The sequence below is a fragment of the Notolepis coatsorum genome (genome assembly GCF_963971535.1).
Source record: "Notolepis coatsorum genome assembly, chromosome: 3".
In the NCBI taxonomy this organism is placed as follows: Eukaryota; Metazoa; Chordata; class Actinopteri; order Aulopiformes; family Paralepididae; genus Notolepis; species Notolepis coatsorum.
In genome coordinates, this window is record NC_140167.1 from 190470410 (window position 1) to 190482140 (window position 11731).

Sequence of the window (11731 nt, forward strand, 5' to 3'; positions counted from 1 at the left end):
CGATACAAAGAGTGGCAACCACGGCCGAAAGGAGGAGGCAGACCCCGGAATCCGGGAGGATTCCGGCCACGGGTGGTGGTGTGTTGGACATGTGGCGTGACTGGTCATATCTCACGGGAGTGTGCGAACAATGGCCCGGCTAGCTCAGTCGGAAGAGAATGAGACTAATTAGAATAAAGATAGAGATGAGGATACATAGATAAGGTTTGATTAGGTGTGCGAGTTACTAAAATGGTTTGGAAGACTAACCAGGGTAAGTTGGGGCTATAGAGGGATGACGTAACTGAATATTGCATGAGCTAATCAAACTAACAAAATTAATGGTTTTAGACAGGAACAATGGAACATTTAATGTTAGACAGAGTTGGAAACAAAGGACTATTTAATTTTGTTGCAGGGGTATTTATGCCTCTAGATGATAGTTAATTCTGTTGGATGAGTGTGTAGCATTTAGGCACTCACAATTTTTTTGTTGTTTATTTACAATTTTCTTTGTTTTTGTTTGACTATATTTTTTAGGAACTGGCTGGCTGGGAGGGATCTCTCGCTGGTCAGGGATAGCAGGTGGTGGTGACACAGCGAGACTGGTAGGAAGTCTGATATAATGAGCTGGAAACTGAGAAATGGACGGGAGCTGGTTCATGGTTTGTTTTCCGCTCATTAAGAGTCCAGATGTAGAATCTGGGGGGTTGTGTCACAAGTTGGGTTATGTTAAGTGTTGAGGAAACATATTTCTCTGTCTATGGAAAGCTCTGTAGGTTTCTGGTCGCAAATTGGCCAGATAGTGTTCATGTAGGGTGCAGACATGTGAATTTGATGATTGACTTATGGGAGGCTCTGCACCGGCTTGTTGAAAGCTGGCGGAGTGTGTGTGATGAGTGTTTAAAGAGACTGTGGTTTGTTGACCATGCACAATAGGTTCTGTTGGTGATTGGCCTCGTCTAGAGCTGGCTGTCCGGACCGAGGAGCTGTCGGGAAACAAGGTATTGATAGTGAAATAATGAATATTCCACTTTTAAGGGTGTGGATAGTTGTGTTGAGCTTGAGATATTTGATCTAGTAAAACAGTACAGCACAAATAAGAAATGAGACAAAGGTGATTTGATTGGATGCTAACGTAAGAAGCTGTAAAATACATAGATAAATGATTTGGAGAATTATGTATTGTCGAAATGCGGAACAGTAGAGAATGTATCTGCGAAAATAAATGTTTCCAATCTATTATGTGTTTTGTAAATAATAATCCAAAATGCAAATAAGGACAGAGGGAAAATCGTTTCCCTCTGTGGAAAATTGGAGCAGTACCGAGACCTGCACACAACAAAGAGGAGGCTGTGGTTAGCACAAGGTACAACAAGAAGAAAACGGTTAAAAACGAATTAAAAATAAGCTGGTAATAATCTGTCAACACACAGGACTGATTTGGTTGAACGCTCTCCCTCTAGTACGGTTTACTTGTCGTTCGTGCGAACTTCGCGGTCTGCGTTTGACACCGCACGAAATGATGTTAGGTCGCTGCATGGTAGTACCAGGTTTGCGCGCGACAGGCAAAGGTCCGAGTTTGGACATCCTGGACAACGACATGCGTGAGTACGTAAAATACATGTCAAAGATACACAAAAGTATTCTGGTTCATGTCTCCAGTAGACAGGAGCATGAAACCGGGGATGAGGTGAATAGGCAGACTACACCTCAAATCATACCAGGCGACTACGTTTATGTCAAAGTATTTAGACGCAAGTGGTTTGGCGCGAGACGGGAAGGGCCATACAAAGTCGTTCGAGCCACCGAGAGGGCTTTACAAGTTGAAGGATCGCCTATGTGGTTTCACGTTACTCATTGTGTAAAAGCAACCAATACGGACCAAGAATGGGAACCTGAACCACAAGACCTTGACGGTAAAACCGGGGCGTCGCAACCATTACACGAAGGCGAAGTGAAGGCGGCGCTAACCCCAAACGATGGGGAAGACCCGGATGATTATGGCGAGCCAGACCGAGGGGGCCACGATTGGCCACCAGTAGAAGATGAAGGTTTTTTACAGGAACCAGACAGAGGAGAGGATTATGAATTGGAACATAATAACTTCTCCTCTGTGGACATGGAGAAGGTACCAGAAGAGCCAGAGGAACCAGTGCTTAGCACAAGCCCGGAACAAGATGCTCGACCACAACGAGTCATCAAGAAGCCTAAACGATATACATAGGCAAAGGAAGGGATAGTGTAACTGATAGGCCTTGGAGAGGGCGTGTACATATTAATTTTTGATTTTTGGTTTTTCATTAGCTAAGCTCTCTCCTTTTTTAGAAATGTTTAGATAGTAAATGCAATGTAAGGTCTTTTCTTTCAGAGTGAATTGCACAAAACAGACACATTTGGATAAAAAACATTATAGTCTAAAACCTGGTAATTGGTATGATCATCTTTTTGTATAAAGGGACGTACCTAGACGGAAGTGAAATTGATATAACTGATAACATTGTATATAACCTGCAAAATGAGTGGAAATTGTTAAACGGTGTGCGTGAATAGAGAACTGTGTAAATAAAAGATGGGTCCATAGTCGGTCAGTGGGGGAGGAGTAATGTGGGTGTTGAAAGCAAATGATACTAACAGATATGAAAAATGAGTCAGAAGGATTCTGGAAAGGTTTGGCTCTGAGCGAATTAGGTTAAACAGTAAGGTTAAGGTAATTGTAAACAGTTTGTTTGAGGAATTACTAACATGTATCTTGGGGATTATCAATCCCCAAACCGGGGAAACTGTAGTAGAATTCCAGCCAAACTGGTGTTCATTGTACTGTATATCATGAAGCACAGAATGGCGAAAACACAGAGGTACAATACATACACTTTTCTCCCCCCCCCCCCCCTCCTAAAGTACAAGAAACGAGACACCTCTGACTTGGTAATGCGGCTGTTGGTTCGGGCTTCCTCAAATCTCTGTGGAGGGGGGTTGAAACAAGCAGACGCTTATTGAGTAGGAGACAGTGTCTCGTTTGATCCTTCCTGGGAAAGTCAATAACATGGGTGATTTTACAACCCAGGGCCCTAGGCCATCTGTTCCAACAATGAAACTGCCATTTGAGATGCCAGTTTGTCTCTGCTGAAAACAAAAGAGCAGATAACCATCACAGATCAAAAGAAAAGACCATTTGAAACCACATCGTGACACAATTCGATGTAAAACGTCACGATAAGGAGTTAGCCAATAAGAGTTGAGAGTACGTGTCCTCCAATAGGAACACTCGAGGAGAGGTTGGAAAACGCCCGCTTGCCGTAACATTAGAGGCGGAGCCTAAATTTGATATTAGCAGACTTCGTGCTAGTAGAGGCACAACAACAGACCCGAACAGAGACCCAGGAAGCGACAAAGAACACACACCCTTTTTCTCCACAACAGACTGCAGCAGAGAGACGGCCGCGAAAACCTACCATCTGAAGAAGCCGAGACGAGACATAGATATTGAATATTTAGCCTAAAGTCTGGTGAACCTCGGCATAGTGAGGTCTTCCATCAGGTTTTATTGCAAATTGTTCTTTCAAATCTTTGATTTGTATGGATTGAAATCCTTTTTATTAAACACGGATTCCTTTTCAAACTGCTCAGAACTCGATTTCTTCAACCGCCGCGCCGTGTTCTCTGAAGGTGTACGGGCAGAAAACCATCACATACATGGTTATCTGCATTTGTAGCTAAGTAGTACTTCAAAGAGCTTTTTAAGGTTTAAACACAGCGCAGAGTACGAAGGTTAAGCTAGGAAGTTACTACACTACACAGCTAGTCGGTGTGCCAATAGCCTCGGCAAGCTAACGGTAGCTGGCTACACAGCTCGTCGGTGTGCTAATAGCCTCGGCAAGCTAACGGTAGCTGGCTACACAGCTTGTCGATGTGCTAATAGCCTCGGCAAGCTAATGGTAGCTGGCTACACAGCTTGTCAATGTGCTAATAGCCTCGGCAAGCTAACGGTAGCTGGCTACACAGCTTGACGATGTGCTAATAGCCTGGGCAAGCTAACGGTAGCTGGCTACACAGCTTGTCGATGTGCTAATAGCCTCGGCAAGCTAACGGTAGCTGGCTACACAGCTTGTCGGTGTGCTAATAGCATCGGCAAGCTAACGGTAGCTGGCTCCAGGCTATTAGCACATCGACAAGCTGCTGGAGCTCCCGACGCTCGGCTGGTTGAAGTGGAGCTAGGTAGCCAGCAGGCTGAATGCTCCGCGACGCTGGTTGAAGTGGATCTAGGTAGCCAGCAGGCTGAATGCTCCGCGACGCTGAACTGCCTGGGCCGGTCTGTCTGTCGAAGACTGAGGGAACCGCGTCCGGCTTCAGCTGATTAGTGGTCTTCTGGACAAACCTTCCACCCCCAACAACATAATCCGAGGCAAAGAAGTGTTCGCTGCAGATCCTCCTTCCCTGTCCAACAGGCTGGTCGCGCCGCCTGAGTGCAGCCAGCCTGAGCCAACAACACTGTTTTTTTTCACTGGTAGTTTGTGGAAATTAACCAACTTTCCTCTCTTTCACATGGTAAAATTAGTTTGAACAGCCAGGAGCAATACAAACAGAACCACGCGGTCCCGTTGTTTTGTAGGCAACATTTTATTTACTGACTGACCCATTCACTAACCAGCAGTGTATACACCAAACCAGCCCCATGACGTCAGCCATGACGTCAGCAACAAAATGGCGGCGCCCATGTTGAAAACAGGGATATTATATTTGATTTTTCAGACAAATAAGATAGATTTCACATTTGATTATAGAACCCTGTCTTACACAAGGTACACAACAAACAAACTAGGATCACATTGTTCACTGCTTCATCTCCACTTTAAAGCGGATGTTGTTCCAACTAGCTAGCTTTTCAGCTAATGCTATAATAACACCAGCAAGCAAAACACATCCCGTCCGAGCTCCCCGTCACACCGCTCGGTCGGGGACAATGGAATTTAAGAAAGTGTATCTGCTGTTAAAATGACAAACGGCATCACACTTTAAAACACGTTCATTTTATAATCCTCACTCTCTGCAGGAGATAAATGATGTCATTGGATCGGAGGCTACACTTTCGGCATACTTGCCGATACCAGCCTTTTAGGCAGTATCTGAGGCATTGCCGATACTGGTATCGGTACAAGTCTAAAAGATAGCCACTTATACATTATTCTGAGGCGATAATGCATCTGTATCACCAAGGCACGGGTCGTGCTGCTTCTGCAACGTTCCAATAGTCTATGCCACAAAGATAAATGGAATGAAAATCATATCAAGCTGCAAGCAGAATTATTGTTAAATCTATTGTCAGCTATACATTATTGCGAGCATTTCACTGGCATCTCGAGTCGCGTTGCTTCTGTGCAACGAAATCAATATGATGAGACTGAAGTACCCTATAAACATGTAGCCTACTTATGGCTATTATTATAATTCACAATATATAAGGTATAGAATTTGTCACAAAAACAACTCCTAGGGCTGGACGGTATGTAGAGATGGGAATTGAAAACCGGTTCCCGTTAGGAGCCGGTTGCCAATTGTCAGATTCCTGGAATCGCATGCCGCCGTGACTATCTATTCCTCTTATCGCTGCCATGTTTTCCCGACCGTTGCGCATTTAAAAACAATAACATTAGCATGCAGCCTAGGGGTGTAAAGGTACACGTAACGAACAGTTTCAGTGTGTACCGTACCGAACGGCTGTGTACCGAACGAATACAACAGTATGTTAACCACTAACGACCGCCCACCGTGGGCCATTTTTTACCCAATCTAACATATATATTATTATTATATTTTTTTTTACAAGCCGATTATTAATTTCAATATAGAATATTCGTCGACAGCCCTACAAGTACAATTAGTTACTGCACAGTGCACACTACATCACCCCTGAGTGGAACATGGAAAGCCAAACTTTCCCCCACTGTACCCAAAACCCATACCGAACCGCGACTTAAAAACCGAGGTACGTACCGTACCGTGGTTTGTGTACCGTTACACCCCTAATGCAGCCATAGAGCAGACTATTTGATTCCTCAACACATCCTGTGCCAAAAACATCGTACAACGTGTGTTACAAGGTCATGCTAATTCTGCCAGATCACGGCGTACAACGTTATTGAGATCATATTTAATTTTTTCGCCATGGTATTCATATTTCCCTCACGGAGCCTGGTCTGATGCAGTGTGAGCCGGCACAACTGTGCAACGCTTCAATACTGCCCCCTGGTGGATAATCGGCGAGTTGCCAAACCGGAAATGGCCGGTTGGATCTCGGTGAGTCTCCAAAATGCATCCGGTCACTCGCTTATTGTTGCAGGACTGTATACACACACGTCCCTGTGTAGCGATCGCTGCCATAACGCAATAATCGATACGATTTGGCCATGTATTATGATTATACAAACCGGAAATGGATTTAGGCGATCGCCGTCAAATAAGTGGGATGTTTTTGCTCCAGTCTAATCACCCAACGGTAAGAGGACGCCGACGTTACTTTCAGCCCGTTTGTTTATTATTATCCATGCAAACTGCTCCGATCAATATATCACCCATACTACATAAAGCATTTACAGACGATCACGGAATTATAAACGACCCCCCCCCCACGCATGATCAGTCATAACGTTTAGGATCATGTACAGTTGAAATTTTTAATATAGCGTGTAACGCCAACAAACTGCATTTAATAATCTATATATGCGTTTATGCCTATATCTCACGTTCTAGGAATTACTGCAGAAAACGATAAAAACATTTATATTCTAGACGGTATTTTCGTATGAACCTGTGAATGAAAAAGTAAAACGTTGCTACACCCTGAACAATACATATAGGACATTGAATGGGCCATAGTAATGTCAATTTAGCAATACAATTTAAAAAGTTATAGCCCTGCAAAGAAGGGGAACTTCTCCATAGACAAATAGAGCTGGCGAGGGAAGGTAAATTATGAATTTAACCCATGGCGATTAAAGTGTTAAGAGCATTACTCACCACCGGCCATGGCAGCCTTGTAGCTGGCCTCGTTTTTCTTCCTCTGTACTGCTACTTCCTTATGCAGAGCTCTGATACGCTCCAACTCCTGCTCCTCTGAGCTATTGTGACTGAGTGGACAGCAACACATCAACCATCATCCATAACAGAACATCATCCATATCAACATCATCATCAAAGGGTACAGTTCGTTGGCCTGGATTGAATAAAGATTATTCTAGCGATCGCTAGCTTTCTGTGATCCTTAGTCGGGGACAGGCCTAGTGACATCACATCTGGTATATTATGATATGAAATGTAACTTCAATTAGATTTCATGATGGTTTTTTTTGTTCTTGGTTTATTGAGATGTTTAAAGAATTGTCCAGCCCATGGGGACATTAATTTTGGGTAAAGTATAATCCCCATGCCCTGGTGACTCACTGTGTGGTGCTGGTGGCGGCAGCCCGGGCTTTCGGCACACTCCTGCGGACGTTACCGCTGGACCGACGGACGTTACCGTTGGACCGACGGACGTTACCGTTGGACCGGCGGACGTTACCGTTGGACCGGCGGACGTGCCGTTTCGTAGAGATCCTGGAAACAGTCACAGCTAGCCAGTCAATCTCTACACAACACCAGGGTTGAACTTGTGTTGACTGAAACAATCCAAACAATTGTTTGTCATTACAGTCGTGCTTATATAGTTCTACAATGATTAAAGAGTTGACTCAGAATTATAGACCCCTAGCCCCATTCGATGGTATTTTTATTAGTCTTTTCTCATCACAATCCATGCTGTGCTTCATACTAGACATCATCCTTAGTTAGCCACCAAACTGCTGTAAAGTTAGTGGGGCCAGTGTAAACAGGGCTATTATCATTTTAGAGCTTGCTCAGACTGATGGTCTCATTACTTTAGTTTTGTGACCAACTAGCCTATAATAATTGGCATGTAGGAAATGGGGCTCAAATTCTGAATTTACCCTTTAACCCAACAATGAATAACCTCACATTGAAGGCAGCTGGTATTCTGTCTGTAATGGAGTGGCCAGTGCGCGTGAATATTAAAGGCAACCAACTTGTGTTCAGCTTTTCGTTCAGCGTTTCTCTGATTGGCCACACGGCCAATCAATCCACTAGCACACGCCCTTGCGGCGCGACAGAAGCGCTGGTCTAACCAGCGGTGTTCTGTTGTGTGACTGTACTACAGCGGTGTTCTGTTGTGTGACTGTACTAAACTCTTCCACCACATGACCGACATTTGACATACAGTACACCTCCTATCTATGTTGGGATTATGTTTGGTCATGACAAAACAATAAAAATCGCTACTGTTAGTAATGCTGCCACCACCCACACTGTGCCTTTAAGACGGCACGGTGGTCTTACGACAGTGCTGTGAAGTACCGTCAAGTGTTGTGGTAACGTCAGTTGGGTTGGTGTGCTGTTGACGTTGTGCACAGTGCACTGGTTGAGCTAGCCCCTTTCGTGACTGCGATGTGCAAGCCAGGGGCTTTTGAGCATGAAATAAAATGTCTAACCTTACGTCGTAGTCCGGTGCTTTTTTGGAAACATTATAGTCATAACAGATGTACACCTAGCTGGCTGCTTTGAGCACACGGGGCTAACGTTAGCTAAAACGCTAACTAGAAGCTAACCACTGTATACAGTTCCAGTAGACAACATTACACCTCTGTTATTTAAATGTGTCCTTAGTAACTTATACTCGATGGTTGTACTAGGGTTGGATGCAGTTCCCCGTTGGTCAGTCTGTCTGTTTTCCATATTCTGCTGTGTTTAACGTTATCAGTTTGCGAGTGCTCCGGATGGCTAGCCTAGTAGTACCGTGGGACTTTTATTATTATATGTCCGCGGGTTGGCCAGTACTGGGCAAACGTTTATTAAACATTATATGTCTGCGGGTGGTCTTGTGCAGTGCCCTCGTGGCACTGTCAACTAAAGCGAACACTCAGAAGACGCGCACCGTTTGCCAGTGCAGTGATTGCAGAATGTTTTATTTTTTGTATACTCGCCAGACTGGCGAGTGGTCTTCATGAATCACTCGCCAAACGTAAAAAATACTCGCATTTGGCGAGTAAAGTGGCCTAATTTCCTCCCCTGGCGACGTGTATTCTCGAGAATGATAATAATGATGCTCTTCAGATTATATTATCAACGACAGACGGCGTCATTGTGAGAAACACAATCCCCTCCCCTTAAGTTAACCGCGACGGGCATATAGTAAATAAGGATATAAAGCATGTTAAAGACTCATTTATTGGACGCGTTGCACGCTGAGTTTACATGGAAACAGCGCGACACATAGAAACAGAGCGCATGTAATGACTGAAGCCACGTTTTGATGACATCACAACAACACTCGTTAGGTTACAGGTTGTTTCTGTTTCGGTGATATATTTTCAGTAAATTCTTTCGGCCGAAAGGCAATTTTTGGTCATTTTCGGAAATTTCGGTACATCCCTACTAACACTATATACCTGTAGTATGTCCCTACTATGCCATACATGTCATGATGTCAATGTTGTGTAAAAAATACACACTTGTTAAGGGGATGCAGACCAGAGAAATACTTAGTGGTTTCTTTCTTTGAGACTAAGCAAATTGGGCAATGGGAGGGGCAAAACTCAAACACATGTTGCCAGTTTTAAACATCGTAACAGGGGCGAGAATATCTTCGTTGGTGTCGCTGACTAAGAGAAGGAATTTTGCGTTCATAGGTGCAATACTGGCTGAGATCAGAAAATGTTGTATGCAAATTAGCAGACATGGTGCCAGCAGATGGCCAACTATTAATTCAATGTTCTTGTATATTGCAAAATATCAGTCAAGGACCAGATGAATAACTTCTACATGTAGCCTGTTGGTGGATTAAGTCAGTTTGGTCTTAATTGACTAAGACCTTAGTTTTATTAATAGGACGCTTTTATTAATAGGACGCATGTAATATAGTACAAATGGATAGATGGATAGGGGGTCAATGTGCTTGGCTAAAGAGTGCTCCCATTTTGGCCAACTAGGATACATTGAGGGAGAGAAGGGGACATGGGCCTTTTTATATGGGATTTAAGCTATTGTCTTGGAAGAAACAAACAATGGGATTCTTTGTAACCTACTTATGTAGTTTGTGAAACTTGGGAATGCATGTATAAGAAGAAATACAAGTTTTAAAGTTAAACTCTGGGCATTTTACCCCTCCCCCTTTTGATGACTTATCACTCTAATCTCCCTGGTCTCCTCTGAAGGGTATCTAAGCATAAGGTTGCGGTCAGCGAGGAGCCAACCACAGTTCAAGTGACACCGCCTGTCAAGAAATCAAGAGTGTGAGTGTCTCTCTGCCGCTGGCCTTCTGTTGAAATCTATCCTGTTTGTATGTCAATCAAGACTCTATCTCATCTTGCCATTTGTAGTGAGGCCAGAGTCAACTAACATGCAAAAGGTAATTCTGAACATGAAGCCTCAGTCTCCTGTGGAGGAACTGAGGCCGATTTTGTCTTGGGGTCAAGTTTCGGTCAGACTGAGGACATTTCTATAAACTGATTCTTCAGTTGGGTTGGTTATTTATGATTTTGTGCACAAGGAGGTAGAGGTCATGGCTAGGGACTCGAAACCGTGGTCCAATCAGAAATGCTACATAATTACTGACTAGTAGGGATGCCCCCCGAAACCCGGTTCTAAATTAGAAAAACGGGAGTATTGATAAGACCCGACGTTATTGGTACTCTTACACACGCGCATGCGGGTGCTTCAGAACAACTCAAGTTGTAGGCTACAAACGGCTCTGCTCTCATCATGGCGGACAGAACGAAACGTTCGAAAGTCTTATATTTGACTAAAGTTGATGCCGACAACGCTCGTTGCCACAAGTGTGACAAGTGCAAAACATTTGCCAGTAATGTATAAGCGCTGGTACTTGTCAATGTGGCCGGAGGGGAGCTAACGTTGTTAGCGTGAGCTCCGATAGTTGAATCTCTCGTAGAGTAATGGCCGACATTCCGGAAGTAAAAAGAACGAAGAGCTTCCGATTGGTAAGAACAGCAGAGGTGGGTGCAAGCGCTGTGATGTAATTGGCAGAATCGACTGTCAATCAAAATTGTTCTGTTATGGTCTACCTACCTGACATGCATTGCAAACTCATAAACAAGTCTTGAGCAAGAAAAGTTGGGCTATGAAAGCCAGTGAGTATTGTATGACTCAGACTTCAGCAATAATCATAGGCATTATAAAATAAAACACACATGGCATGGTCGAATACCATAAACGTATTTCTTGATGTTTCCTTTTTCTAAGTACCATACTTTTCGCACTATAAGCCGCACCTGAATATAAGCCGCAGCAGCTAAATTGAATGATGTGTACATATATAAGCCGCAGGTGTTTTAATGTTTAATTACCATATGTAATTAGCATTGGGACACAATACTGTCGGACAAATAACAAGAATTAACTCATTTACAAGTTTAGCAAATAAGGGAACAGATAAATAACATTTCAATGCAGTCAAAAAAGCTATATTTTGATTTTAACATTTTCGGGTTTGGTCACGTAGAGTCGCATATAAGCCGCAGGGTCGAAAATGGGGTAAAAAGCCACGGCTTATAGTCCGAAAAGTACGGTAAGTAAAGAGGCCTATGTCCATATCAGTGAGCACAATTTGTAACGCAAAGAGACGTGTAGCCTATTTATTTATTATTTATTCATTTGTTGCCATGCAACTGTTTGTTTGAACTTCTGC

The 11731-nt window shown here is 43.6% G+C and overlaps 1 protein-coding gene across 1 annotated transcript in view; it reads right to left on the minus strand.

Moving 5' to 3' along the window:
- Window positions 1-11123, minus strand: part of LOC311226105 (targeting protein for Xklp2-B-like) — a gene marked incomplete at both ends in the record, with an annotated part of 33990 nt that extends 22867 nt beyond the window's left edge. Inside the window, 3 exons of the mRNA XM_084311480.1 lie at window positions 6997-7106; window positions 7420-7572; window positions 11113-11123. Coding sequence (XP_084167606.1) covers window positions 6997-7106; window positions 7420-7572; window positions 11113-11123 — 274 coding nt within the window. The remainder of the gene's footprint in view (window positions 1-6996; window positions 7107-7419; window positions 7573-11112) is intronic.
- Between the last annotated feature and the right edge of the window lie 608 nt (window positions 11124-11731).